Source organism: Triturus cristatus, chromosome 9, assembly GCF_964204655.1.
Source record: "Triturus cristatus chromosome 9, aTriCri1.1, whole genome shotgun sequence".
NCBI classification, from domain to species: domain Eukaryota; kingdom Metazoa; phylum Chordata; class Amphibia; order Caudata; family Salamandridae; genus Triturus; species Triturus cristatus.
In genome coordinates, this window is record NC_140592.1 from 999602956 (window position 1) to 999618045 (window position 15090).

The 15090-nt window shown below is 41.6% G+C and overlaps 1 protein-coding gene across 19 annotated transcripts in view; it reads right to left on the reverse strand.

Moving 5' to 3' along the window:
• Positions 1-15090, reverse strand: part of NRXN3 (neurexin 3) — a 2213138-nt gene that overhangs the window by 124959 nt on the left and 2073089 nt on the right. For 13 of the 19 annotated variants that reach the window (XR_014968864.1, XR_014968862.1, XR_014968863.1 and 10 more), the window contains 2 exons: positions 13459-13509; positions 10615-10922 (listed from right to left, as the gene is read on the reverse strand). Coding sequence is in view for 14 of the 19 variants with exons in the window: in XM_085626623.1 (XP_085482749.1) it covers positions 10615-10922; positions 13459-13509 (359 nt within the window). In the remaining 5 variants the exon portion in view is untranslated. The remainder of the gene's footprint in view (positions 1-10614; positions 10923-13458; positions 13510-15090) is intronic. The other 6 variants (XR_014968865.1, XM_085626627.1, XM_085626626.1 and 3 more) reach the window with 1 other exon arrangement.

The following is a 15090-nucleotide window of genomic DNA, read 5'->3' on the forward strand; positions in this document are numbered from 1 at the left end:
CCTGTGCTACAGTTAAAGAGGATTGCTCACAGACAATTCAGAATACCAATTTCTAGCTTTATTTAACACCCATAGGGATGAAACCAGCATGTTGACACCTGACACAATAATTTGAAGTTGTCATGGAAGTGAAGAGGGCAATAGAGCAGCAAAGACAAAGAAGCACCCATCACTCCTCATTCTTCAAGAGTACAGTGTGTGGACTTTCTCATGGTCTCGTGTCATTTCTAACAGCAGAACACTTCTTGCTAGGTTTAAATCCATTTTCTACATGTACAAATAATTTTGAAATGCCATATGTGCTCATGTTATTTTAATCTTAAAAGCTGCACGTTTCGATAAGATACATCACCGCAATCTCAAGCAGGAGATATATCGCATTCAATATTATTTGCTCAGTGGGGGGGATACTGTACTTAAACTTCAGTTTTCTCTACCCCCAGAGCACTGATGTTTTTTGCAGTGACATTTTATCCAGGGGTAATTCCTTAATTTTGGCTCTGTCACAGAGAAGAACCTGTCGTTCATTGTTCAAGATGTTCGGTCAGTGGTGGCTCCTGCGCTAGGGCGGAGGAGCGAAGCCCCACCGCTCACGGAGTAGTGTGAATGAAATAATAAAATGATAATAACTGAAGTTATTATAATTTTATTTTTCATATCATTGCTCCACTGACATCGGGGAGGAGTGGTTGCTGTGCACTCTGTAAAGTGCGCATGACTGTTTGACCAGCCCTCTCAGGCTGGCCAAACAGTCATGCGCACTTCATGTGTTCTCCATGAAGGCTGCATTACAGCCTGTATGGATAACATGCCCAGGCCCCTATTCCGTGGCTGAGTGCCGAACCAAGGCACTCAGACCAATCGTAACGCTGCATTGGATCGATGTGATTGGCTGTGGGGAGCCTGGGTGCCTCCCGGAAGAGACTCAGTCGACGTGGGAGAGACACAGCGAGATCAGGTAAGTGATTTTTTTATTTTTATTTATGACTGTCCCCCCCCTCGCTCCTCCAACCCCGTACCTTACCGGCCGCCACTGAGGGATGATTTTTTACACATACAAAGGTAACATAGCTTACTGAACACAAGATGAACCAAGATTATGAATGTCCTGCCAATCACATCTGAAAGGCATCATTTACTCCCCTAGCTCTGTTCTTTCTACTATTCAGGGGGGACCATATTACTATGAATTGAGCTTTGACACAGGGCGAACTTTGACAAGCCACACCTTGACTTTTAACAAATTAAAATGCATTACTCAACCATGCGAAAGAAAGTAAAGCTCAGACCTTGATAGGAACGGTACCCTGCTGACAAAACATATTTATTTCACTCTCATAATATTGAAACATTTTAGGTGTAAACAAAAAATAGTTTTACCAATGAGTATAACAGGCATTGGCAAAGCCAGAAGGACTCACCTCTTGTAATGAGATGCAAAGCCATTTGCTTTGCCAATGTTTGATTACACTGAGTAAAGTATTGTTAGAAATGGGGTCTCTAGTTTTTTTTTGTTTTTTTTGTTTTTTAGAGTCTTATATAGCGCAAACTTGACCAGAAGGTATCAGAGCGCTTTTCATGAGCAGCAGTTACCTTACAAATGGACAGATTCATTTTTGTTGGGCACAGGGTGATTAAGTGATTTGGCCAGAATCACAGGATGTTGACCATCCCTGCTGAGACTCAAACCCAGTTCCCCAGGTTCGCGGTCAATCTGTTCTAGCAACAAGGCCACATCCTCTCCTCTAGTTGGAAGAGTTATGCACCCTGTTCAAGAAGGGACCCACAATCCTAGTTACGGTAAGTGTAGTGCACGCTAAGTTTACCTGTGCTCAACCTTGGGTAGGTTGACTCAGAGCAGTCAGGCTAAACTAAAGAGGCAAGGTGTAAAGTATTTGTGTACTCACACACAATAACACAGTGAAAACACTACCAAAGTACTCCAAACCAGTTTATCAAAATAGCCAATATTTATCTGAGTAAATCAAGATGAATCTTGACTTGTGTATGTTGTATTTTTGTTGTTTAACCCTAAACAAAAAAATCCAACATACATAAGTCAAGATACACATGTTTGAAGATTAAATCAAGTTATAATATTTAGAAACACAATAGCTCCAGCTGGGGCTTTTCTGACGTGCTTGACGAGGACAAATCCACAAGTTCAGGCAGACTGAAAGGGAGCAAAGGTTAGCTATGGAATCGTACAGACCCCCAGTACAACACTTTGGAAACGTTAAGAAATAAAGTTGTTGCAGTTCACCAGGGAGCTAAGGCGTAGAATAGGCAGGTGCCATGTCGGTTCCTTACTGCTATGCAGGTTGTTGGCACTCCCATGCTCGGGGACGGTGCATTGCATTGCACAATGGAGGTGAGGCGTCATTGAAGCAAGTGAAGTGTTGGTTCCTAGAGGCGGTGCAGAGTCGTTGACCCACTGACGCCTGGGGAGGATGCGAGGTGCATTTGAGGTGATGCTGCGGTTGCAGCTATGTGTCGATTATGCTGGCGGTGTATTGTTGGTAAAGTGTTGAGGATCATGCAGCGAGGAGTTGATTTAGTAGCGTCAATGTCACACCATGGGGCCAATCGTGTGGTGGCAAGTCCTAGTTGGGTGCCACCGGACTTTGGTGACATTGTACTTGGGATTCCCTTTGAGGCGGTTCTTCTGAGGCACTGCAGCAGTGTCTGGACTTGTGCTGTAAGTCACGGTCGTTGCGTTCAGCATGGACCACGGCTCTGGTGCAGGCAGCGACGGGATGTCGAAGAACGGCGCTGGCTCTGAAGAGGCGTTTGAAGCCGAGGTGTTGGTTTCTTCTGTTTTCAGCACTAAACTCACTTCCAAGGGCCCAGGAACTAAATTTAGTACCAATTGGCAGAGAACGGCTATCAGCAGAGGAGCCCAGGTGTTGCAGGTTAAGTCTTTGATGGCCTTGATAGTTCCAATAGGAGGTAAGCTCAACTCAAGCCCTTGGAAAAACTTTGGAAGCAGGATACAGAGAGCAAAGTCCAGTCCTCTCACCCAAGGCAAAAAGCAGCAGACATCAGACCAACACAGCAAAGCAAGCAGCAAAGTGGCGGGCCCTCCTGGCAGTACAACAGTTCTGTTTACTGTATTGAGTACCCCATTGTTCTGAGGAGGATCAAAGTATGACTATTTTAGAAAACCTTTATATGGTCCAGATGAAAAAAGGAGAAGACGTCCATGAGATGCTGCAAGAAGTTCACTCAGTTGTCAAATAAGTTTTTGACTAACAAAGAATTTTTAATTGATGAAGACCATTATGAAGCATAAAGAGTGTAGATTGGTAGGAAAAGTGCCAGTCAGGGGCTCAGTACAATCGAGCAACACCAGCACTGTTTGAGGTGCAGGGACACCAACTGCAGGAGTAAGTGACAGGGAGACCCTCCCTCAGTTCTTGGTCTTGGTGGTAAGAGTGAATATGACCACACGGGAACAGACTCTGTCTATTAGTGTGAATAGCTGTTTCTGCCATTGCTCATGAGGTAAATATTTATTTGTTTAATTTTTTACCTATTTGTCCTTTTTTCTTTTTTCTCTTTTTTCCCGGTCTGTTTTTTCCTTTTGTGCCTGCGTGACTTTTCTGCTACTCAAATTTAAGTGCATGAAGGTTAGATATATTACCAAAATCTGAATAAATAATTGCAACCTTTATGTTTATGTTTATGTTTATATGTTTCTAAAGTGCTCGAATGCCGAAGCGTCTTGGCGCTGGGATTGCAATGGCAGGTAGAAGCAGGGTTTAGTGGCTTATGTGGCTGCGAAGAGCTTAGTTTTTAGATTTTTTCTGAAAATCTGACGGTTGTATTGGAGCCTCATGGACTGGGGCAGCTTATTCCAAAGTCTGGCCGCACAGTATGTGATCGTCCGGCCCCCCCAGCCTTCTCTACTGATCTTGGGTACTCTGACTAGACCTTGAGTGGCCGATCTTAGGGTGCGCAACGGGACATAGGGTACAAAGAAGCTTTCCAAGTCCTCAGCAGCTCCCCCATAAATTGCCTTATGCACGTATGTAAGCGCTTTGAATTCTATGCGCTGCTTTATGGGCAGCCAATGGAGGGATCGTATCCCATCAGAAGTGGGTTGTCCTCTGTGTAGGCCTAAAATCAGCCTAGCTGCCGCGTTCTGCAATGATTGTAGTTTCAGCAATTGAAACCTATTGATCCCCAAGAACAGGGCATTTGAATAGTTCAGCTTCGAAAGAAAAAGAGCCACTATTACCGTTTTTTGAAGCTCCTGGGGTATGAAGGGGAAAATTTTTCTCAGCGTCTTCAATAGAAAGAAGCACGAGGACACAAGACTATTGACTTGTGCAGCAAAATTGAGCTTGCTGTCAAAAAGGACCCCCAAGTTTCTGACCTTCTCTACTGGGGACGGACATTCTCCCGCCTGCACCTGCCACCATCATTCATTCCACAGGGGTGGACCCGGCCCAAACTCCATCACCTCTGTTTTATCTGTGTTTATTTTTAGATAATTCTGGCCCATCCAGGACATGATTTCCGTGAGACATGCATAAAATCTGCATGCAATGGTTTCGCGCTGATTGGTGGTAGATATAATCAGTTGGGAATCATCGGTGTACAATACCAACGTAAAACCATGTTTCCTGACGAGGTCGGCTAGAGGTGTAACATATAGATTAAACAGAGTTGGAGACAGGGCCGACCCATGTGAACTCCGCAGGGGAGGTGAAAACTGTCAGATCTCACACCTTCCCAGAACAACCTGTGCTCTCTATTTTCTAGGAAGGAAGTTAGTAGGGACAGGGCGGTCACTCCCACTCCCACTCCCATGTCCCTTAGCCGCTGCACCAGAACCGTGTGGTTAACGGTGTCGAATGTGGCCGACAAATCAAGAATTACCAGGACCGCCTTCCCAGCACCACTCACTACCCTGCAAATCTGTTCGACTGTTTTGACTAACGCTGATTCAGTCGAGTGGCGTGGTCGAAAACCATGTTGAGAGGAGTCTAGCAGGCCATTTGTGTCTAAATGGACAGTAAGGGATTTATTCAGATGTTTTTCTAGGACCTTAGCTGCGAGCGGGAGGCCCGCAATGGGGCGATAGTTGTTGGGATTACAAGGGTCCAAACTGGGTTTTTTCAACAAAGGGGTGATGGCTGCCTTTTTCAAAGTAATGGGATGTTATCCAGAAATTATGATTTGATTTAGGATGGGAGTGAGATGTTCGGAAATTGGACCTACAGCTTGATGCATAATAGTCGGTGGACATGGATCATTGGGAGCCCCTGATTTTAAAGAGAGGAGAGTTTTATTAACCTCTTCTTTAGTCATCGGCTGAAAGCTAGTCAGCGTACAGCTGGAGCGTATAGTGGGTCCTATAAAATCCAAGGGTTTTATGGTGTTCGAAAAGTTGTTATATATTTTTTTAACCTTCTCTTGGAAGTGGTCTGCGAGGGTGTTACAGAAGAGTTGGTCTGGCTTGAAGGTACTAACTGGGGTTTTGCTAGCAGGTTGACCGTCTTGAACAGTTCCCTAGTGGAATTTCCTGCGTCCTTAATTTTGACTGTAAAAAAATGTTTTTTGGCGGCTACTATGGCCTCTTTGTATGTTTTAATAGCGAGACTGTATAGGATTTTCTTTTGGCTGTCATAGTCTATCCTCCAGTGCCGTTCCGCCTTTCTGCATTTGATCTTTAGGTCCTTAAGTTCGGGGTAAACCATGGAGCTGATGTCTTTACTCTCTTTATTTTGGCTATTTTTACTGGAGCAACCCTATCGGCTGCTGCCAATAACCAGTCATTGAACTGCTGTACAGCCTTATTGTTGTCATGTTCTAGCTTGATTGGGCCCTGATCGAGCGCGGACTCGAATGCTCCTTCCTTAATTTTGCCCCATCGTCTTATTGGACGTTTGACTAAGCTTACTTGTACTTTGAGCTGAGACTGAAAACTTTTAAGATTGAAGTAGATGGCCTTATGGTCGGTCCATGGCACGTCCAGTGAGTTAGAGAAGCTAATATCTGGGTCGTTAGTAAAAATCCCATCCAGTGTGTGACCCGCTGTATGGGTGGACCCAGTTATCACTTGTTTTAGGTCGAAGGCCATAAGGTTATCTAGAAGTCTGGTGGTGTCTGGATTGTTGTTTGATTCCAGATAATAATTGAAATCACCTAAGACCGTGAGTGAGTAGGAATCTGTGTATGATTCCAGGAGGGTCAGCAAAGCTTGTGAAAAGGCACTTCTTGGACCTGGGGGGCGGTAAATCAGTATGCCTTGGAAGGTCTGCACGTTGTTAAATTTTATACGGAACTGTAATGCCTCTGCCGAGAGGGTAGAAATCGATTCTACATGTAATTTGAAATTCGCTCGATAGAGAATAGCTATCCCCCCTCCCTTGCCTGATACTCTATTTTGGGCAGAGTATGCATAGCCTTCTGGGACAGCGATGTTCCAGCCGGCGGGCAGAGGCATTGTCCGTCCAGGTTTCTGTTAAGAAGACTAGATCTGGTGTAGAGAGCTGAATGAGATCCTCCAATTCGTGTTTGTGTTTAACCACAGAACGAGCATTGACTAGAAGGCATTGAATGTGTTCAGGTGTGGCTCCCTCAAAGTTATCGGATACCTGCTCTGTATTTCTCACCCTGAGACCTGACTCTGCCTCCGTATTGTTCTGAGGATTACCCTCTGTCCTCCACCTCTGGTCTTTTCCCTGTGTATTGGGACTGAGTCTGAAGGTTCAGCCTGGGCACTCGACAGCAGTTCTAATGGCCTCAACTACCGATAACTTTTTGTGAGCGCATGGAATAGGCCTTAAATCAAGTAGAGCTTGCCTGCCATATCTGAGTGAGCCATTGGAGCCAGGGGTCCTGGCGCTGGTCGTGCTCCGGGCACCGACGGGCGCAGACGGGCTTGCCTTTGGCGCTCCAGCGTGAAATAAATAACAATGGCAGTCTGAGCGACTAGTGCGTCAACCCCGAGTGCAGTGCGCTCCCGATCTACTTCCGGGAACCGCCGGGGTCGAACGCCGATGTATTCTCTTATGGATAAGGGCTGAATAGTTCAAGCAAGTGTCCCAAGTAAGTAGAGAACGATTAAAAATACATTTAAGAAATGGTAAAAATGAGTAGCAATTTATGAAGTAAAAATTACAGTAGTAGCAAAGAAGTGCAAAATGAGCAGCGTTTCACCTTAAAGACCACGGAGACACTGAAAACCCTGCCACATACACGCTGCGCGAACGCTCCAGCGTGAAATAAATAACAATGGCAGTCTGAGCGACTAGTGCGTCAACCCTGAGTGCAGTGCGGTCCCGATCTACTTCCGGGAACCGCCGGGGTCGAACACCGAGGCATTCTCTTACGGAAAAGGGCTGAATAGTGCAAGCAAGTGTCCCAAGTAAGTAGAGAACAATTAAAAATACATTTAAGAAATGGTAAAAATGAGCAGCAATTTATGAAGTAAAAATCACAGTAGTAGCAAAGAAGTGCAAAATGAGCAGCGTTTCACCTTAAAGACCACGGAGACACTGAAAACCCTGCCACATACACTTTAATTTTGTTTAAAAGATATTAAAGGCAGTCTTTATCAGCCAAAGTCGATTAGAAGTTCACCTCATAATTGTTCCAAAGTTATTTTGGAACAATTCCTAGACAAGCTGGTGTGATAAACCCAGATATTGAACAGTGATCTGATGGCTTTGATGAATCAGAAACATTCCAATTGACCATAATGTTCTTTCCCACCAAAATCCTTAAGCAATGCAATGAAATTCCCTTAATTTCAGGAACCAGTTCGGGACCGACTTTGTCATGAGCGTGTATCTAGGGTGTGGGATCTGCATTAGCTGTGTTCAGATGGCATAAGAAGAATATATCTGCAGTGTGTGTAAGGAAGCATTAAAAGGCTGCGAGAGGATGAATCAGTGATGCCTGCACTGAGAGTCTACTCCAGTTGTATGTGTGTGGGAGGGCGGTGCAGGTGAGTGTATGAACTTGTCTAGATGTCTACAAAAAGTTGAATCTCTTTGTAAAAACAAAAACAATTCAATGACTTCCTAAAATTCAAAGAGGGGAGGAGACTAACATTTGGCAGTGACCAAAGGTTGACAATTTGCAACAGCTGCAAGATGCAACATTTTAATTACATATTCATTTGAAAAAGAGCTTTGCAATTCAGCCTGGCTGGAATTTCAAATCATTAATGAACATAATGGTGCATAACTCCTAAAACAAAGCTGCACTGTCTCTGACAAAGTACCTCAGCAGCAGAATTAACTTATGGTGATGAAAAACAACGAAGAAGAGCTTCTTGGGAAATGCAAGTAATGGGATCGTATTAGACCAATCAGTCTAGGTTAAAATGATTCATATGTGCAAAGGCCTCTTATTTCCTACAGAGGCAGCAATTCCCAGAGAAAGCTTGAAGTGAGAATGTGGTGTACGTTATTAACACATGCCTTCTTCATAGCCGATGTTGTGTCTAATGGTTGCGTTATCAACTGTAGAACTGGCAGACAGACCACAGTTGTAATCTCGCTCGAATTTCCCACTTGACTCATTAGTGTGATCCTGGACCAATCACTTCATCACCCTGAGTACTCAGAACCTGTAAATACCTGTTAATACACAATGCTCTAAGTGAAACTAAATTTTGTTATAACATAAGTGAACTTTAAAGATTTGATCAATGAAGAGGATTTGCCAGGGACTTTCTCACTAGCCCAGAATTTGCACAAAAAACCCCACTGAAACGTTGTCACATAGATGTGTAGGATGTGATGATTATTAATGAGGTAAGTAAGAGCAGAAAAATACATTTGGAAACAAAAGGTATGGCAATTTAAAGCAATGCCCAGACGTGGGTTCTTTGCTCACTTTGCCACTGGATTTAAGCTAGCCTGGCTGATGAGGAGTGTTACCCCGAAACCGGTCCCGGAATGCTTGTTTCCGGTCCAGGAAAGACCTGGCTTGGCAGTTCGGGCTGGACTGTTCCTCTGAGGAACAGGTTGAAGACTGATTTACATATGGCTGGGTCCAAACTGGGGTAGCGAAGTGAGCTAAAGAACAATGATGGATTCAACCCAGATCTGTCACTGGGGGTGAGTGTCTGAAAAGTTTCAGCACTCCGTCCTTCATCTCCTTGTGTTTAATTTAAAACAATGGCACAATTTGTTGCATCCCCGCAAATCTGCCCTATTGTGAAATTAGTTCATTTGAACAGGGTAATATTGTGAACTGCGATGCATGGTTTGTAGTCACCCTTTTGCATGCAACGGTTTTTATGGTCTGGCTTCACAGCTGTCGCCAGACAATTATCTGAGAATGAGAATCACCAGAAGAGGAGCTTTGCTCCACTCACATGTTAAGAGTCTGGAATACATGTTTTGATTGGGCAGATGTTGTATGCTTCCACAAAAAGTACTTGTCCTCCACCCACACAGCTGTGATCAGTTTGCTTATTTATCCAGCTGCCTGAACTTTCAGGGGCACACAGATCACCTTGTAGTGTAATTGTAAATAGACAATTTATAGTATTTCTCTCAGATTGGAGAAGGGCGGTCATTATCATACATGGATTTTTAGGTCTCGCTTGACAGTGCAACCTTTTAGATTTCACCAATATAATTCCACAGTTACTTGCTTCTACACAAATACTTATCCATTTTCATGCTATCTACTTGTAATGCTTCACACTACCATAAAACATCCCTTTTGAAGCAAACCTATTGGCATTGCCAATGCTTGTTTGGATGTTTGAATTGGTAATTGAATGGATTTTAACTAATTTTACTCATAGCCATATTCTTTCCACTGCACCCTCTTGGATCACCCAGCCACAATCTAAATGTGTATTGCTTCTCTGAAGTTAGTTATCTCAGTGATAAGTCTGAGAAATGGCAAGTGCGAATTTTCACACATAGGGGACACGAAGAGTGACATATTTATCTAGCATATTGTTAGAGGAACAGCTGGTGCCTTAATTTTTGCTTTACTTGCTTCAAGGTATGAAAATTGTTCTCTTTATACAAGGTGTATACAAACGATTTCTATTGTTGGAGAGGAATGTTGATTAATTCCTTATTTGTATGTGTTTGTTGGCTGATTTGTTCTTTTCTTTGTAATGCATAATCCTTTTATTTATTTGCTGCATGAGGTAGCCTTTTAGTATGCTTGTCTATCACTAATAAAAGCAACTTGATTTAATATGTAAAGAGCAAAGGACAGGGAAGGGTAATTGTTTATTTTAGCATGTTAAGCATAATGTCTAAATGGGTGAGAGATTTTAAGCATGAAAATGAAATAATGTAAACCAAAACACAGGCAAGGCTTGCAGACCTGGCCAACATTTTCATAATAATTCAGTCGGATATTAGGGATAAACTGGATTTTCCAAGGCAGGTGTCATATGCCCTTAGTAACACATACAATTTCTACTGTGGAGGTTGAGTTAAATTTCAAACAATTAACACCATGTTATTCAGCTTTTTTTACACCTTTAAAACTTCAATTGCATTGGGTGGATGTGTTTTCAAATTCTCACTCATTTTATTCCAACAAAAGAATACCGTTTTCCACTACGAATCAGTTTCTTAACAAAAAAACAATCTCAACATGTGGTTTGCATTTTCTTACCTGCACACTTGGCGTGGAGCGGTTTCTCCTGGCTGTGGTGGTAGCCATTGTGGTGGTGGTCTCCATGATGGTGGTTGACATTTCTGGTGGCATGGATGTTGTCTGCGTTGTACCCATGAGGGATGGCACCTCCCCCACCAACCGCACGCTGCCATTAATTCTGATGTTGGGATTGTTCTCAGCTGCCATGCTGAGCACTTTGAGGCCATTGTAGTAGAGACCTGAAAGCTGCCCTTGGAAAAGGCGTCCCCGGTCCATCCCACCGATGGAGATCTGAGCCTGGGTGTTGAAGATGGTTAACTGACGGCCTAGTGGGAGGGTGAAGGGTAGAAGGAAAATCATTGCCAGAGAAGTGCATCTTTTGACAGAGTTCAGGACAAACCCAGCATCAATATATTTCCTCCATTGCATACACTATGTTTGATTTCCAAAGTGTGCAATCATTAACTCTATTAACTCTTACTAACTAAATTAATGTATCAGAAGAATAATGCTGCTACTTTCCAGTCAGAATTATCAGAAATGAAGACTTGATTCTCTCTTTGAAGTTATATTTACTGAGTTTGTTCACTTACTTGAAAAGGTAATGAGTGGGTTCTTGCTGCCACCAATATGCCATTGATATGTACAAGTTTCAGGGTAGCCTTAAATGACAATTGTGTACCACATACCTGGAAGTCCATTAAGGGATGAATATGTATACATTTATTTGTGCATCAATGAATACATGTTTATATTGACACTACCTGGAGATTCATTTTGTGCTTTCACAGTCCTTGTAATTATGCACTACTTCTATAGCTTCTCCTATATCTCTTAATCAATCTTCAAGATCAATGGAATAAATCTGTGAACAAAAGGTAGATAATGGAAATAAGAGCTCAGAGGGGTACAGGAAATATTTAAAGAGGATGGGAAACTAAGAGAGTGAACTGTGGTTCCATGAAGCAGAGCTGCAGAATATGGCTGATATCTTGCATCCTGGTTAGTATGGTTGGCCAGTGTACCTGTTGAGGTAGTCCACATTGTCAAAGATTTTGATGCAGATGTAGAGTAGAACTGTAGTGGCATTTAGCATCTGCCAGTCTTTTTTCTCACATCTAGGAGGATTTTGTTGGTTTCCCGGGTTGAGAGTTTGCTGATATGCTTTAGATACCACACAGGTTTGCATTACATTTTACCTGTGTTAATTGGTTGAGTTAAAAATACTGCTCACTTATTTTACTAGCTGTTAACAGATGCTTCCAAGACTGCTTGCCATTTGGTGATAAATATCCAGTAACTCAATATATAATATATGGGTTAATAAGCTCACATGCCCTCATGTTTGGTAGGCAGGAGCAGTCAATTGATATCCATTGACCTTCGGTTGGATAAAAGTTGTAACACACCTATCTCGACCTACCTCTTGGATAATGGGAATCCAATCACCTATCTGACTCACCGTAACACAATCACATCTGTATCCTACTTTGATTTAATATCCGCATACCATAAACCTAAGGGGAAAATGATGAAATGCTACATGGTTTAGCCTCGTGGGCCTACTGTATGGAAATGGTATATTAACACTGTATTTCTTTCTGAATTTAACATCTCTGTAAAGTGCATGGTGTTCACTTCCTAAACAGCCTATGGTATCAAATTATTAACCAGAAGACTGCAAACACTTTATTTTGATGCCGTCATACAAGGCTATGATTATAATGCTTTACTCTTGCAGCTGTATAGCTTTATAGTTAAGGTATAATAAAAATATTAGAATTTAAATCTAAAAACTTACTTTATGTTTGTATAGAAGCAATTTTGCTGAAAGGCCACTCACACTAAGGACTCTGCACGTATTATTGTGTAGTGATTCCATTTTTTAAATGCAATGTGCAGGACAAAGTAATAGGCATCAACACAATAAACATAGGCGTGTTTATGGCTGCGTAAGATTTCAACAGTCCAAACACTCAACAACCAATGAGCACAGTGAGCCCAGCCATTTTCTAATATCCAGCAAATTATATTACAGCTATTGAAAGAACGGTAAATTACACCAAGAAAAGTCATATTTTAACTAAAACACACCTTTCAAATGTAATACACATTTTGCTGCTCAAGAGGTAAGATTTAAGTTTGGCTGATTAACCTTTCTTCTGAGATTCCTTTTCGAAGCAGCACATCAAATGGATTGACAAAGCGATTCAGATTTAAATTTCCAATTAAGATTTAAGGAACAATTTATTTAATTTTAGATGGGTAACTTACTTTCAAAAGTGGGTACAGTACCAGAATATCATAAGCAAAATGCTGTCTACTATAAATATTGTGTCAGAAATATTGTTTACAAAAATATCACTCTATTGGAGTAGATAATAGAAAATCTACACCCAAAGGGACAATATATATGAAAATGGAGTCTAGTGCAAGATAAGTCTGTTAAACAATATGGTTTATTTTGGTATTCTGACATACAACCAAAGATGTACATCCTGCTTATTAAATAAACTAAAATGGTTTATTGCCACTTACAGCACTCAATGAAAATGACTGTATGCAAACCTTGCAATCGAAGCATAGTTATTAACTATAAAGGTAACAGCAGGATTGAGTTAACCAGATTGGATGATTTAAGGTTTGTAAGGTGGAGCAGCTCAATTGATTGGCCAAATCTGTGTAGTTCACCGGTTCACCGGTATCTCCTTATGTAGGTGACTGAATCTCCTATACACTTTTTTGATTGGTTAACTGGGAAAAAAAGATAGCCAGAAGCTTAAATATAACAAATCAGGCATTTATGCTGCTCCAGACACCTGGAAGCATATTCTAGGTTAGAAATGATTGAAAAAAGCTTACTTGCAGTGTTGTAGGCTGCGGATGCCGTTCCACCATAGTTCCTCTTCCCGTCTGTGTGTATATCAGAAATCAATGAACACTGCCGCACTTAGCAAACAACACGGACTCAGAAAGGCTAGACATATGGTAAGGATGCCAACATGTTTGTCATCGCAGATTCGGGGAACTTACAGAAATCATGACTTTAGGATAGATTATGATTCATTGACATGCGTTTGGGGTAGTTATTCATGATTTCTATTCATTGCTGTAATGTTGTCATCCTTGTGTGGGGAAAAGCCAGTTGTCACAATAAGATTGACATATAATACAACACTCCACAGTTTTGTAAAAAACACTACAATAAAAAAGCAAATCTTACATATTTTACAATGCCACAATTGTACGGATGTAGCCAGTGACACTTCAAAAAAGAACTGAGTGGTATTTTGATGATATCATTTGCCAATTTTCAATGGAGAAAAACTAATCAGTCACCCAAAAGATGATGCCTAATCTTTTGATGATCAGCAAATTTTTTTTCAGAATATGCCAAGTCCTCGGCTACATCCTTAGTGACAGTGACACGTTCTAGCTATATCAACTTGTACTGGATTGAGAGGCACACGAAAAGTAAACTAAATGTGAGTATCATGAGTATTAGTGCCATTACCTAAACTCACAATAGTCATTTTGAAAAATTACTTGACTCCATGAAAACCTAAAAACAAGGGGACCAGATGTATAAACCTATTTTATGGTTGCAAACACTTCAATTCGGAATTTGCCAACACAAAATAGACCTTTTCTATGTATGAATCCTTTTTTAGGAGTCTGTAAACTTTTAGTTACACCTAAAATAGGAAGCAATTCCATACTGATTTTTTATGTGGAAGATTCATGTTGTATGCAGTCCTTCCAAAAATCAAACTGGTATGAGATGTATCAATGTTTTGTGACCGTAATTCAAAACATTGAAAGGTCACTACCTCCTGAGTTGTGGTGGTAACCCTTTGTGCATTTAAAAAAACAACACAAGTTTATTGTTTGAAGGGAATGGTTCTCTGGGACTTCTGGAAACTCTCAAACAGTTAAAAAAAAGAAAACTTTTTTTTTAAAGTAGCCCTGTTTTCTTTTAGGAAATTGGGGGCATATTATCAAGGACGGCATTAATATAATCGCCGGTTTAGCGGCAGGAAACTGCTGCTAAAGCGGCGATAATGGGCTTGTTAATATGCCCTAGAGAATTCCAATAGAAGCCCAGGTTCTGGTGTGAACATGGGCTTCTATTGGAATTCTCCAGGGCATATTATCAAGCCCATTATCGCCGCTTTAGCGGCATTCTGCCACTAAAACAGTGATACTTTTTAACGCCGTTCTTGATAATATGCCCCTTGGTCTATTAGACTATTAGAGACATGGCCGTCTGCTCTACCTAGCAGGCCACTAATTGGGTCGAGTTACAATTTGTGACCTATCCCATTACTATTCATGAGGGGGGGGGTCAGAGTATGATGAAATCCTATCCAACATTTTATGAACCAACCTATTAATACATAGATTGGTATGCAAAATTCTTTACTGGTAACACGGTACTAGTCTCAAATTGCGACCATTGTTTTTAGCCAGTGATTCATACATCTGGCCCATGAT